Raw genomic sequence first — 15,780 nt, 5'->3', positions numbered from 1 at the left:
ATTAAACACAGTCGACCTCGAAACATTAGCTGCGCGTAGAAAAATACCCGACCATTTCTTTATTTTTAATTTAATCAATAACCATATTGATTGTCCCTCTCTTCTTATGCAAATCAATTTCTACGCACCTGAACGCGCATTGAGATCTAGAGCAGGACTACAACCACTTAAATCCAGATCTGCATATGGATTAATTAATCCAATAAATCGAATTATTGCTGACTCTAGTACTCTCTACAATAGTATTGATTTCTTTAATGGATCTGCGCACACCTTTAAAAGACAGTTACGTGGGATTATCGGATAATGTCTCATCCGGTGTACCATGTAATTTAGCATGTCTATCTTTTGTTACATTAGGTAAAGTTCTTTTTACTTTGTAAACATTTATGTAAAGAGGGCTTCGGTCCGTTTATAAATAGAATAAAATAAAACAAAATATACCAGCGGCCATGGCCGTGATGGAAACACCGGTTCCCGTAAGATCACCGAAGTTAAACATCACGGGCGGCGTACTGGGGAAAGATGGGTGACCATCACCTGTCTCCCGGTGCGTCGCTGCTGCTGGGACCCGAAGGAGAGAGGAGGGAAAAAGGAAAAATGACTATCGTTCGTTGGGCAACATAAGCGAAATGCTTGAAACGCCATCCTGTGTGTTAGAAACACACAGGAAAACAAAAAAATACAAATAAAACAAAATATTCCTTTACTTGTCTCGAAATACAACTTGACTAATGCGAGCGAGGCTTAAGTCCTTCTAGACACTTAGGTACTTTAAAAAATAAAAATAAAAAAATAAACTTTCATCTCATTAACCCCTCCCAACGTAACAAAACTATTCTCACTACGTACGCCCACCTCCACAAAACTTTGCAACTCTCCCGGAACACAAACCTATGAAATTTTAAATACAGCAGAAACATTGCCGCTGATAAAGTTACGCGGGAACACCCCGTATGTACGCGCGTGTAGAAAGTTTATACGTGTATTCTATAAGGATAGAAAGGATTTCGTGCCTCGCCGCGCCGACTACTACGGTGCTCCATGCGCCGTTGAACACCGCAGGATCCCAGGAAGTGCTGCACGGGAAATGAGGTTCTTGCGTGAACAGTGCTCCCCCGGTAACAATTCCTGGGCCTCCTACCACGTGACGAACCGTAGAGATTGGAATTTCGCCCACTTCCTCGGGCACAATGCGCAACTAATCCAATAGAGAAGAAATTGCGTCCAAGTGCCCGCTCTCCATTTTCGGTTCTACACCGCGGACTTTTTATTTTCGCCGAGTAAATGCGGCGGTACAGTGGCCGCTTAGGAGCAGAGCCGTCGAATATATCGTTGTAACGATTACAGGGCTTGTATGTGGAAAGGGCAGAAAGCAACCCTTGCCGCAGGGGAAGAATAAATATTGTTTCGTTCGAGGGGAGGTTGGCCTGTGTATTTGCACGCGGCAGCGTCGAGGGGCAAGTCAAACAGGAGGCGTTACTTCTTCGTCTTAGCCGGTCGCTTCTTCTTTTTCTCCTCGGGTCGATACGGGCCCAACTTCCGGCGCACCATAACGCCCCGCCACCACGCTTGAATCCTGATCGCGCTCCTCCGCGCCCGCTCCTTCTCCTCCTCTTCCCTCCTCAGGGCCTCCTTCTCCGCCAGATACGTGTCTATGAATTCCTGGTTGCTGCGATACTGCAACGGTGCACCGTTTAAGTGGCCGAGGGGAGCATCGATTCGGGGGAAGATCGGAGGGGGAAGGAAAATTGGCAGACGGATGCGATGCGTTTTAAGCCTTGCCCAGGGGAAGCGGGGTCTGTTTTGACCCTGTACTTTTAGTTGGACAGTGATTGTTAGGATCACTGGCATAGGAAAATAAGGAGTTTAGGTGATAAGAGCAGAGTTTAATGTAGAAGTTTAAATTAGGAAGCGAGGATTTTGGGTAATAGGGTTGGAGTTTAATAATAGAAGTTTGAATTAGGAGATGAAGATTCTAGGTAATAATACACGAAAGATCAGAGTCTAATACTGCCCTCCTTATTTAAGGGGTTATGCTCAGTCAGGAGGCCAAAAAAGAGTGGTCTTTGGAAATTTTTTACTCAAAAGCTATAACACATTTCTCAAAAAATCTTTTTTCCTCTTAAGGATTGCATCTAGTACCGTGCATCGTAATTTTTTTATTTAAAAATATTTAACAGTAACTAAGTTATTGTCCATCACTCGAAGGTTCTCTAAAAAAGGCTTCTGTGGTGACCACTGCTGCTCGAAAGTCGAGCATCTAAAATAAAAAATTCAAAAGAATTTGCTTATTATATTATATTATCTAGTATTTGAACGAAAGATTTTTTTAGCCGATGCTTAGTTTTCTTTTAATTGACGAAAATCAGGCAAGATTTATGATAAAAATTGAAACTTTTACTTTAAACATCTGCCATTTTTTCCTAAATCAATATTTCGAAAAAACCTTCGTTCGAATACTAGACAATACAATATAATAATTAAATTCTTCTGAATTTTTTATTTTAGATGATCGACTTTCGAACAGCAGTGGTCACCGCAGAAGCCTCTTTTTTAGAGAACCTTCGAGTGATAGATAATAACTCAGTTATTGGTAAATATTTTTAAATAAAAAAAATACGATGCACGGTACTAGATGCAATGCTTAAAAGGAAAAAAAAATTTTTGCAAGGTGCACGCAAAAATTAGATACCCAGTGACCTGGAGTTTGTTGATTTTTTACACCTTCTTTCTGTCGAGTAACCTAATATATAAAACAATAAAAAAAAATAGTAAAAAATCTACATCCAGAGCACAATACGGTATCTGTTTTTCTTATTAAATAAGAACTTTCACTGCAAAAACTATTTTCTGCCCAATTATCGAATACCAATAGTGACCCTGTGTTCCTTACCACAGACCAGCTAAAACACAATCGAAAAATCACGTGTCTCTCATTTTAATAGTTTTTTTGCCCGTGCGACACTCGCGTAAATGTTCAAATAATTTAGAATAATTTCGTTGCAACTATAGTACAAACGCGACGCTTATAAAAATAAGAAAAATTCAAAATGAGCAGAAATTGGAACGTTCACCTTCCATGATTTTCTTTACTGACGTCCTTTTAAAAAATAAATAAATTATACTGTTTCTAGATCTCCACGAAGCACAAGTGAAACGAATAAAACCTTCAAATCCCCAGACATTTTTTATTTCGCCTTAATAAACAATTCTAATCGGTGCTCACTTTGCTTAAAAGTGATGCGGCTGAACTCTTTGAGATAAATTTTCTATTCCCCACAGCTTGCACCGGGGCGCCTCAGGCGATCCTAATCCTGTAAGTCAAATTTCCCATTTTTATGCTCGCCCAGTGGCCCGCCTCCCCGCGTCCGTTTCCACGAGCAAGGAATTTGTTTGTTGGGCGTCTCCGCAGATTTTGTAAGTCGCCTTGAATCGCGTGGCACGAATTCTTTTCCACCCCCACCCCCTCGTCGCGCTCATGGAATTTCGCGCGATTTAGAATAGCCACAAACAGGTTCTTGACACGAGTTATCGATTTCCCGGCAGAATTTCCGCATTGCACGTAGATTCTAAGCTTACAGGTGCGGGCTACCGTGCTTGATTTCCAATAGGCTTAGCACGGTCGCGGTGCAGTAAATCAACGGCAACACACGGAATACTTAATGAGACGAGCCTTGCGTTCGCGCGGGAGGTGGTCGTTTCTTTCTTAATGACCCGGGCTGTTACATTGCCTCTGTCTCGGGGAAAGGAGAGCCTGGATCCCATAGTAGCCGAGGAATCGTTTTCCGTGAGTAGTGTTTACGTTTGCACGGGTTTGTAGTGAGCAGCTTGGAGAAGGCGATTATTTTTCTTAACTAATTCGACTTGGATTTATACTCTCTGATTTGTGCTCCGAATGGACGTCGTAAGTAAAAGAATTGGGATTGCGAGAGCCGTGCCAGGAAAATCTAGTGGATTTGTGTAATACCATTTAATCACGCTAGTGATATAATTAAGGGGGTAGGTTACCCTCGATAGTCCTAAAAAAGCCTTTTTTCAAACGCAAATTGTAAAGCGATAAATAACAGTAGAGAGAACAGTTTCGTCTAATTTTAATCGTTATTCTATGAGCTTTAACAAGAAAGAAGAAATATCTAAATATCTCTATGTACGTAAAAGTTGCGAGTAAAAACGTAAAGGCGTGTACGCGGTGCACCGTTTGATGGTGAACATAAAATCTCGTAAACCGCACCAACGATTTGGATGAAAATTTAATGAGAGATGCAGAAAACCATTCTCTACGATGTGTCGGGAGCAGATTGTCGAGAAAAAAAATAATACAATTTTTATGTTGAAAAATGCGATTTTATCGATTTCTTGTATGAAAAATATTTTTTATCTTTTTTTCAAGAATTTGTCGCGACAATCTGCTCCCGACACATCGTAGAGAATGGTTTTCTGCATCTCTCATTAAATTTTCATTCAAATCGTTGGAGCGGTTTTTGAGATTTTATGTTCTCCATCAAACGGTGCACCGGGTTCACGCCTTTACGTTTTTACTCGCAACTTTTATGTATATAGAGATATTTAGATTTTTATTTTTTGGTGTTAAAGCTCATAGAATAACGATTAAAATTAGACAAAACTGTTCTCTCTACTGTTATTTATCGCTTTACAATTTGCGTTTGAAAAAAGGCCTGTTTTAGGGCTTTCGAAAAAGAACGCGATTTTCGGGAATTTTTTGTGGATTATCTACTGTATATTTTTTCACAACTATTCGCTTATTTTAAAAGTACATATATGTAGCAACTCTCAGTAATTTTGTTATAGAAAAACGTTAAAAAATGAACGAATAACAGCCATTCTCGCGGAAACTGTTTTGACAAAGGCGCTGTGCGGTGAGCAAGTTTTCTCTGAACCTGATCAGCTAAAATTAAAAATTCAAAAACATTCTGTTAATATATGGTTGAATTCAGTAGATGAACGAAGGCTTTTTCAAAAAGTTGGTTTTTGACAAAACGGCGGCCGTTTGACGCAAAACCACTATTTTCCGATGTCTGAATTGTTCGTTTTTCGTTAATTAAAAATACAGTTTTTGTTAAAATAAAAAATCCTTCGTTCATCTACTAGTCTTTGGTATATAAGAGAAGTCTGCAAAAGTTTAGGCCAATCGATACAGTGGTTTGCGAAATATCTTGCTCACCGATATCAACACAGCTTTCGCGAGAACAGCTGTTATTCGTTCATTTTTTAATGTTTTTCAATAAAAAAAATTACTGAGAGCTGGTGCATATATGTACTTTTAAAATAAGCGAATAGTTGCAATACAAGATACAGTAGATATTCCACAAAAAATTCTTGAAATTCGCGTTCGTTTTCGAAAGCTGACTAGGCATAACCCCTTAATGGGGCTAAAGGGGCTGATATAAATAAATAATTTATAAGTGTATCTAAAGGGAAGTGTCATTCCACATGATTCGACAATTCAGAATGTCTTTAAGTTCTATTGTATGGAAGGGAAGCTTGATTACCTCGTTCTTAAGTTCGTCAAGTTCCTTTTGTCGAGTCGCTATCTCGATACGAAGCTGGCGGATCTCGTTCTCGTACATTTCTTTCTCGCGAGCGTATCGTTCCTCCCACTCCTTGGTTTTCCTTTCAAAATTCTGTGAATTCGAGAACGTTTGTCAAATCGGAACCTTTCGAGGCCTCGCACAGTGCGGCACGTAATGGACAAAGATCGAAATAATCAAGAATAATTAGTGTATTTATGTAATAAAACTCAGGTTAGAACAGCTTTTGATATACAAATGTGAATGTTTAAAAGATTGTATGTATTCTTTCATTTTTGTCCCAAATAACAGGGGGTTTCTCATTTTTTATTAATAACTTGGATATTAGTTGAGAAATAACGAAACTGTTGTGACTCAATGATATGAAATAAGTAAGTAACATTTCCGTATAAGAGTTTCTGTTGTAAATGTAACAGTTTATGTTATTTTATATTTATGTTATGTTATGTGTTTGTTATCTATTATTATCTCATCTTAATTTATCTTTGTTATTTTATTTTATATTATATTATTTTATTTTATGTTATTATTTTATATATATATATATTTGATTTCCTTCTCTTATTTTTATCTTTCTATGTAGTAATGGTAATAATTTTGTATCTCTGTACACTAAAGGATTTCCCGTTAATAATAATAATAATAATAATAATAATAATAATAATAATATTAATAATAATAATAATATTATTATTAATAATAATAATAATAATAATAATAATAATAATAATAATAATATTAATAATAATAATAATATTAATAATAATAATAATAATAATAATAATAATAATAATAATAATAATAACAACAACAGTTCCTGCGCAATCGTATTCCAAAGTCAAAGTGTTTCTACCACCCCCGGTCTACCCTACCAAGTTATAGCGATATTTTAGGATGAATTAGAAGGAGGGCTGGAAAAGAAGGAACTTCTATAGAGGTCTACTCAGTGAAGCCTCCATACTAGATCGCTTGCTGCACCTCTACTCCACTCAGCGCTGTTTCAATCTTCCGAGCATGCGCGTTGGAGACCCCACTACTGCTTAACCTATCTTACTTTGCACTCACCTCTGTTTCCTGCATCAGAAACTTCATTCGTTCTCGATGAACGCGCTCCTGATTTTTCTCACGAACGCGACACTCGTTCAGTGTTCTTTCCAACCTCTCTATTTCCATGCCCCACTGTAGCGCGTTTTGCTCGCACCTCGCTTCCTCCCAGGCGGTGAAGTACTTCAGCTCCACGTCTGCGGTTAGCTGCAGCTTCTCCAGGCTCCTCTGTGCCGTTTCCGAATGCCGCGTTACCATAGTTAGAAACGTTTGAAACCGTGCGCCACGCGAATCGAGTACCTGTTCCTCGGCGAGTTCTTGCATCATACGTCTCTTCTCTTCATCGTTCGCGATCTTCTCCTCGGCGATCGTCTTCTGCAATTCTACTGCTAGCTTCTCCAGCCTCTCTTTCTCTGCCAGCAGGGCCTCTTCCTCCTTCCTGCGCGCTGTTATCTTTTCCACCTCGTCGGACAAAATCTTGTAGGTTCCACGCTCGCTGATCTCTTCTATCAGGGCTTCCACAATGTTTCTTACGTATGAACTGTGAAGTATTGTTGGGGCAGTTTCACAGCAGTGCGGTTTGAGAAGGTTTGAACAGTGGAACATCGTACAATGGAAAGTTTAATTACTCGAGGAGCGTTAACGGGCAAAAGAGCTGTCTAAAATCCTACTTGCAACGAAAACCAAGCGTGGAATAACAATTTCATTGATAATTGATTAATATAATCGAGGCGCTACTGTAAGGTTCAACACTGTTCATTCTACATCCTGATACATCTGCAACTTCTTGGTGTTAAAAATTGTAAAGAACTTGTTCAGTGACCCAACAAAGTGACTCGAACCTGTCCTCGTAAAGTTTCGCGGACGCAGCCTCTTCTTTCGCATCCTCTATTCTCGCAATGTCATCGAGATCGAGCTGCATACTCGATACGTCCAAGTCGCTGCAACATGCCCACATGCAAAAGGTGCGAGTCTCCTTCTTTGATAGCTTATACAAGGTGTCCAAACAGTATGCACCAAATTTATACAATTTATTAACAAAGCTAGCCGAGGTCAGTAAAAAATCTAGTGCTACTGTATTAATCTATTATTTATTAATCTCGAACTGCCTAAATAACACAATTCACAATTGTGGATATGCCACTCATAACTGTGTAAATAAATTGCGAATACTTGCCAAGAACTTAGCAACTCTCTGAGCTTACTTAAAAACTTGCTTTCATACTTTTCGGACACCCTAACGTCAGATCTCTTCGACCCTCTAATGCACAGTTTCTCTCCCACTCCGCGGTATCATTACGATTCTACAGAAGGTATCGCTGTGCAACGTACTCGTCCCCAGAAAAGATGCAGTCGGCCGGGATACAGTTATCGCGTCCCAGTGGTTTTTCCAGGGTGTTGTGGTAAATGGCCAGCGCATTTGCGTACTCCTCGAGCAGTGCTAATATCGCCTGTCGTTCCACTGGCGAGAGGCCTGAAGAACCATCCGCCCGGAGTGTAGCCATCGAGTATCAGAGGTTTTTCACCCCGCCCGCGATATTCCCGCCCCTCTGGCTGCCTCGATCTTAACCACCGAATTCAATCGTGCAGTCCCGTCGAAATCCTCAATTGCAGCTCGATCAATCGACTTCTTAAGTAATCACTGCCCCCCTCGCGACGATCACAGAGAGCCCCCGAACCCGGAGGAACTTTAAACCGATGGAAATCGAGAAATTTAATTTCAACTCCCCTTGGATCGCTCGAAGCAAAAGGGGAGGGCGAAGTTTCTGCGGCTCCCGGTTTACCAAAGTCCCCAATTAAAGGGAGGACTGCCGGGGCTATCGACGGCGGCCGGATCGATGGTTTTCTTATTTTTAAATGGATCCCACTTCTCCCCGGGCGGAGCGTCGCAATTACTTACTCCGTGGCTCGGCGGGCCCCGGCGAGAAGTTGCGATTCGGTTAGCGGGATCGCGGCGGGTCTAACCTCCGAGGGGCGACGCCGGGGCCGCCGTAAAACTCTGTAAAACTAATCATGATACGTCGTGCTCCGACGGAACTAAATGCTGCTCGATAAAGCTAGCTCGCGGGGCTTTGAAACACGTGATACGGTTTGATCCATCGGCGCGCGTTGCCCGTGGAGACGAGCGTCGGGACGCCTCGCGCCCGCCTTGCGTTTGTACCTCTCGCTGTTACGAGGGAATTCTCCATCATCGTACTTAACCAACACCACACCGGGCGGTCCTTTTTTTTTCTTGCGAAACTGCCGCTGGTAACGCGGACCCGCCGAACATTTTTGCCTGCCGCGGAGAGGTCCGTGTACACGATCGGCATTATTCTCTCCGCAACTGCGTCCACGGGCAGGGGGCTAAACAAGAACATACGATGGGATTCTGTGGGCTTGCTGAATATTCAGAGGAAGCTTATATAATATCTAATCTGCCCTCCATAGTTAAACTGTCCTATCTAGCATTTTTTTAGATTTTAAGCACTCTTTAAGATTTTAAGGAGAGGTTCCGGTCTAGAGCCCATCAAAATAGGTGATCTTTAGGAATTAATTAAAGGAAAACTACTATATGTAATTTAATGAAACTTGTTGCATTGTATTAAGGATGTTTTAAGTTATAGAAGTATATTTTTTGTTTTGTAATTAATCTTTGCAGACCGCACTGAGGAGTCGTTAAAGTCGAGGCGTCAAAAAAACTCATCCAAATCGGTGAAACCTGTATCTTCAAATGTTATTATCCGATTCGACTGAAACTTTTTTTATTTTGAAGAATATACTTCTGGTTAGGAGGGAAACCAGAAAAAATACAAAAATGACATTTCTTAGAAAATAACGACATTTGAAGTTTGAAATCACCTTTTCACTATATTTTTTGTCCTTTCAACGCCTTTGAAAATTATAAATTTTCAATTTTTGTAATTTTGTTCTGCCCTCCCCCTAGCTAGAAGTATATTCTTCAAAATAAAAAAGGTTTCAGTCGAATCGGATAATAACTTTTGGAGATACAGGTCCCACCGATTTTGAGAACACTGTTTCGAGAAAAACGCGTTTAAAGTTTTACGTCAGTCCCAAGTGGCCGGTTGTTACACATGCATTTGCCGCTACTCAATGCCTATGACTTTGGAAATTTTACGAATTTCAAAATATCCTTTTAAACATATATTCCTAAAAGGTTGAACATTCGAAAAATGAAATAAAAAAAAATCGATTTTTAAAAGACTGTAACCGTCCCCTTAATTAATGGAGAATTTATTTGCACTCTTTTTTTCCGTATCGAATATGCAGACAATCCTCAAAGTCTGGGGAAGAAAGTCGAAGAGAAAGTGTTCTCACACTCTTTGAGATTTTTTTTAATGGAGGAAATAAAATTTGCACTTTTTTTCCGTATCGAATTATATGAATTCCTCTGGGCCAAAAACTCTACTCTATTATACTCTATGCGTTTTGCGTTTGTGTCCCCGCCTTATTGTCCTCCACCTGCTAGTGGAAGCATCGGAACGCAGGGATGTCAGAATGTAGGACGAAACTCGTATATATACGAACCGATAGTCAAGGGAGCACTTGCGAGAAAGCGGGATCGGTCGGAATGCCATCTGGCGGCGGAGTCGGAGGTATCGCTACAGCTTCGCGTTATCCGTGTACCGAGCAATAGTGACATTGGGTGATTGGTGGTTTGATTTCTTGCGCTCGCTCCTTTTATCTCCCGCGAAGCCTGCCACTGCTCGCGATACCTGTAATGACCTTAGGCGGTTCATTTCTCTGGCTGGAAGTTTCGCGGATCCGAAGAGGAAAGAAATCGCGACGGGTGGAGTGGAGAACTGTTAAGTAGCCAGCGACGTTATAAAATCCCTTACCGCGCCACGGAAGAATTCATTGGGAAGGATATCTTGTGGATACTGGACTACTTTCTTCCCCCGTTCTGCCCGCCAATTGTCTCCCTCGCTGAGAAGGGAAAAGAAAAGGTCCGCGCGAGCACGTTCCGTTCTGATTGGAAAACTTTTTCGTGCCCCGCGGACTTTAATCGAATCTGCATCAGGAGACCCCAAGGTTACCTTCCTCTCTTCCAGCGGAACTTTATCCCGAAGCCCAATTGGCGATTGTTTCTCGAGAGGGTTCAACGGCACACTCGCAAGGTCGTTCAAGATCCGCTATGCGAAACGAAATGGTTCCGAAAGAGACCGCTTCGCAGATAATTAATAGTTGAAGCTGAGCGATTAATATACCGCAAAGCTGTAGCTCTTATACCAGCGGAACAATCTCCATTCATCATAATCCAGAAGTGCCTCGTACGAGATAACGCGCGCACAGAGCAGGGTGTATCAGCGTCGCGCGCGCTAACTTCAAATTACTGTCGATTTGCATTCTCCCGGCGGGCGGAAGCCGAGGAGACATCGTTTTTAAAATCTCCGCTAGATTTCATTTGCGATAACACGACAAGCACCCTAGGAAAACCTCGCCTAACCCTTGCTTAATCCAGGAATATCGCAAACGAAACAAATCCCACCTCAAAACTACCCTGGCGAAATCGTTTCACCATTAAATCCCCAAAACTGTACAACGCACCTACAATTAACTCCCACCGCGCATAAAAGCGCGAGTTACATAACCTCGAATAACATCCAAAGCAGGAAATTTAAAAGAGCAATGAATACCCGATAAAAGATTCTTAAGCTTCATTTATTTTTCCTTCGAAAGACTTGCACTTAAAATCACCAGATACAAGCACTTCTCAGAAAAACAAAATACTCGTCTGCTCTGATATTTTAGTGACCACGTAATACGCGATTAATTTGGAAGCTAAATCGAGGAAAGAATTTGGGACAAACGCTGAGTTATGATTTTCGTCGCTGAAAGCCATATAGTCTAAACACTGCGATCGCGACGCGGAGGTACGGAGCAGCGGAGGTGTGCGCATGCGCAGACTCGAGGCGGCGTCGCGCGTGCGCGGCGCCACCGTTAGTGTGGCGAGGCGCGAGGGCGGTGTCGGTGGTGGAAGCAGGGAAACGTTTCCTACCGTTCGGCCGTTCCTCGTCGTTGTTGTCGTACGGTCGTCTCTCGTCTCGTTTGGTGCGCGCTCGTGTTAAACGGTGTAGTGAAGGTGGCACATCGTTATCCGCAGTCGTCGAGTCGATAACGCGTTTACGGTCTCCGTAGCCCGCTCCCTCCTCCTCCTCCTCCCCTCCCCGCCGTCGTCGTTCCTCGTACCGTTCTCACGGTCGCGTATGACATCACGGCGTGTCGACCCGTCGAGAGGCATCCTCGATCACGGTGGAATTGGAGGTTATAACCTGTCATCGGCGACGTCGCCGTCGTCATTCCCGATCAGCTGGCCCGCGGGTGAGTAACATTTGTCCTCCTGGCTCGCTCTCTTCCCGTTCTTTCGTCTCCCATTTCCGCGCCCCTCTTCGCCGTACGTTCGCAGCGCGAGTGCTGGGGGTTAACCTAGTTGCGAGCTCTCCGTGGAACGCCCTCGTGTTTATGCCGCGAAAATGCGAAACGTTCGAAACACCGGGACCGGAGGAGTGGCTCCGGGAGCGATTACGCGCGATCGTAGCGATTACCGGAGATCGTTCGCTACTTTCTCGATCTTGACGGGCGGCCGCTCGGCGGATAACAGCTTGGGTGTAGGGAGGGAGATTATCGATCTATCGGCGTTCCTCGGCTCCGTCGCTGATTTAGGAATCCCGCGGGGAATTCCATACCTATCAAGATTAACCTAGTTACGAATTTCCCGACCGCCCTTTCGTTTATTCCAAGGAGGAGGATACGTGGGCTGGTGATCGACGGTTTAACGTCGATATAAGGTGTCGCATAAAGGTTTCTAAATGAATTTCTCATTTTTGTGAACTGTTGTGGGTTGTTTGGTTGGTAGTGCGACTCTTAACTCTATGCTTGACGTGGATGCGGCGGGGAACGCCTATGGGCGGTTAAAGACTGTGCTTGGGGAATGCGAGGAGGACATTTCCGCACACGATTTGGGGTTAGGATTCGAGGCGAGAATAATTCTTTCGTTTCTTCTTCCGATTGTATTTCCATTGTCCTTGCTGGCTTCAAAGAGGTAAATACACGATCGGAAGTTAAGCGGTTCTCACACATGGCTGCTGCCCAATCCCCAGTTGTCGAACGTGCAGCGTCCTGAATGCTCTGTCAGGGTTAACCCAGTTACGGCGGATCTTCGGAACGCCCTCGTGTTTACACCGCGAAAAGAACGGCCATTTGAAAGTTTGCGTGGAACCGGGCGTTATCTGTACCACTGGTCGCGTCCACAACGCGTCCACCCACACTTTTTGCAACCCCTCGTCGCGCCACATCGATACTCGAACTTAATTAACGACATTAATTAGGCCGTTAATAGCCGAGCGTACTCCGCGGAGGAATGCAGGAGAAGGAGGCTCGATGTTTTTTTTTTTTAGAATCGATACCCTCTGTTCCCCTCGATTTCTGATTTCTCCTTTCGCGTAAAAAGTGCAGGTACATACCGCGCGGCGTGATTAGACTGCTGCTGCAATTTCGAAATTACTTCTGGCTATGCGAAGTGTTTATAAGTAATGCTGTTTACCTAGGTTACCCAAACAAACTGGTTGCCCCACTTATTAAGGGTTGCAAATAATTTAGAATGCGACGAGACTCAGTAGTTCGACACCTGAAATCTTGACTGCAAAAATTTTGAAACTGCCTCAACGAATTCTTCAAAATTAGCTTTAATAATAGAAATTTTTTTTAATTTCAAGGGCGACGTAGCTCTTGATAAGGTATTCCAACGCAGTGCATATCCTCGGAGATATTCCTCGTGGAATTCGACATAGGTATTCCGAGGAAAGAATTCAGTGAAATAACGTTTCAGTAGTACGAAATGGGATTGATCGGACATCTTTCAATTTCTCGGGATAAATTGAATTTTCCGCCGTTTCTGATCACGAGGTGTCGTTCGCCGATCGTATGGAGTCCCGCGGCTGGAGGAATATCCCATTTTTTCCTCTCTCTTTTTTTTTTTCGTGTTGTCGAGTTTCTAATTAACGACGGACTCGTGGCCGAGTGGTTAGTTTACATACGCGTCAGGCACGGCCATTGCCGCGTATTAAGTGCGCCATTATTAAACGTGTAGCGCGGGCGACTTAAAAGGATTATTTTACGCGGTTGAAATTGCTTTTTCGCCCCCCTCCCCCTCCCGTATCGTTTCCCCGTTTACCCGTTCATCACGGTGGCTTTGCAACAATCGCGTTTTATTTTCATCCGCGATAAACAATAGGGAAACGATTTTCGTCCCCCAACGATGAATCACGCTGAAATTAAGATCGAATTAAATTGTGAATGCATCGAACGGACTAAACAACGTACGTTGTTTTTATTAATCTGACAATATATAATTAATATAACAAATATGTTCACCTCGATCTAACTAACATGAAAGAAATGTGGGAGGAAATTGTGTGCTAGTTATTTATGCCCCTAGGATTTTTTGTTCTTCGAATTCGCGGGGAATGTTAGCAATTTTCCTGTGGTTCGTCTCGAGTGATTAATTATTGTTGTGTACAGGTAATCCTCTGTTACTGTTCAAGCACGAGTTGCTTAATTTCCCCAGTTTAACGGCGGTAGTAAATATTCACAGCCCGTGATTGGGTTGCCCGGTCACGTGTCCCGAAACATAATCCCGATTCCCTAGGCAACGCTCACGATGATTGGTTAAACGTCGTTGTTGGATTTATCATTACTACCGATGCAAGTGCTTCTGTATCGGTGCCGGTTATTCGCTGCTGCCACGCGGCAACGTCGCGTTAATTTCACTAGGTTATGGGAGGAATTTATCGTTTTTTTTTTTGCTACTTGCTTGAGACGGTTAATTGTTGTTGATAGTCACGCGGTTATCCGCATTGTAATTTTAACACCATCGCTAATTTTTATTTCTCTCAAAATCGCTGCTTTTATTTTCGATTGGTCTTTTACCTCTCTCCCTAGGGACTTTTTCTCGCGTTAAGGGGGAACACCACTGTGCGGCCGGAAAAGTGAGCTATTTTTAAGATTTTTTTCAGGAATAATTTACAGTTTTCATAGAAAATTTGTATTACCCACCTTTAGTACACTTTCTTAAGAGACTATACAAAAAAATAAATAGAAATGGCGGCTATTTAAATTTGAAATCCTGATTTTTTCCTGCAAAAATCACGCGAAAAAATCAGGATTTCAAATTTAAATAGCCGCCATTTTGTTTTAACTTAATATTTCGGAAAATTCTCTCCGTCAACCTGAGGATACATTAATATACTAACGAAATCTTTTTTGTTTTTCGATTTTAAATAATCCGGTTCCGAATGGCAATGCTCACCGCAAAACCAAATTTTTAAAAATGCTTCTCGGATGTCGCGTGTTATTTTATTATAAACGTAAATATTTTTCCACGAAAAAATTACCAAATGTTCTTTAAATGTTGCTCTTTTAAGCGCAAAAAGTTCTGTAAAAATATACGCTTCCGCTTCTTCAAAAAAAATTCACAAATATTCGCCTCTTTTCGACCGCCTGACTAGGCCTAACCCCTTAACCGAATATGTATATGCTTTCGCCACGTAGATAGTTGCCACGCATTTTTTTTTTTAAAGAAATTTGGTAGACCCAAGGCATGAATTGTTAAACGAAACGAGTGCTCGACGATTGAGTTTAATCGGTGAATTTGATCGATAAAAGATTGGAGGGTTCTGGTATTGTTTTGGTGCTCGTTACGAGCGACCTAATCTAACCCAGTTCCTTTATCCGCCCAGCCCTTTTTATATTTCAGCGACAACCTATTTAACGGAAGCCTTTTAATCCCTTTTTCCCGTGGACACAATTTGTGTCACGCGCAATTAACTTCTTTGGCCCATCAGCTTCTTTAATGCTCCGGCCTGTTTCCACGGTGGGCGACGGCGAGTTATTGGTTATATATTTTTCCACGACACCTTAACGCCCTGTCGTTTCCTCCCTCCCAGCATCCCACCGGCAGGAACGTGTTTTTAATGAAATTCCACCCCTCCGATAAATTTTACATAAATCTCCGAACGGGTAATGAAAATCGATCGGGGCTTGTCGATCTCTCGACGATCCCGTTGCCAGACGGCGAAGGAACAGGGGTAAAAACACCCCCATGTCCCCGTCAGAAAGACGTCTAATAAAATTTTAATTCTCCCTCGAATTTCAATATCCCTTGGAGTATATTTGCAAGGAAGAT

The 15,780-nt window shown here is 42.4% G+C and overlaps 2 protein-coding genes across 5 annotated transcripts in view; one reads left to right on the top strand and one right to left on the bottom strand.

Annotated features, from left to right (window-relative positions):
• Positions 1-407: 407 nt before the first annotated feature.
• On the bottom strand, positions 408-8,399 carry LOC143378703 (dynein regulatory complex protein 9). Its single transcript, XM_076830623.1, has 6 exons — positions 7,929-8,399; positions 7,439-7,537; positions 6,897-7,137; positions 6,618-6,824; positions 5,514-5,645; positions 408-1,680 (listed from the first exon to the last, which is right to left on the bottom strand). The coding sequence occupies exons 1-6, from the start codon at positions 8,099-8,101 to the stop codon at positions 1,480-1,482; spliced, it is 1,053 nt and encodes a 350-aa protein (XP_076686738.1). The 5' UTR covers positions 8,102-8,399; the 3' UTR covers positions 408-1,479.
• Positions 8,400-11,556: 3,157 nt separating this feature from the next.
• Positions 11,557-15,780, top strand: part of Nachra3 (nicotinic acetylcholine receptor alpha3 subunit) — a 128,544-nt gene continuing 124,320 nt past the window's right edge. For 3 of the 4 annotated variants that reach the window (XM_076830975.1, XM_076830974.1, XM_076830973.1), the window contains exon 1: positions 11,558-11,918. The gene's annotated coding sequence lies outside the window, so the exon portion shown is untranslated. Of the gene's footprint in view, positions 11,919-15,780 lie in introns of all 4 variants that reach the window. The other variant, XM_076830976.1, reaches the window with a different exon arrangement.

This window comes from Andrena cerasifolii, chromosome 2, assembly GCF_050908995.1.
Source record: "Andrena cerasifolii isolate SP2316 chromosome 2, iyAndCera1_principal, whole genome shotgun sequence".
In the NCBI taxonomy this organism is placed as follows: Eukaryota; Metazoa; Arthropoda; class Insecta; order Hymenoptera; family Andrenidae; genus Andrena; species Andrena cerasifolii.
Note: the sequence above shows the minus strand (reverse complement) of the source record. Positions and strands in the feature narration are given on the sequence as shown.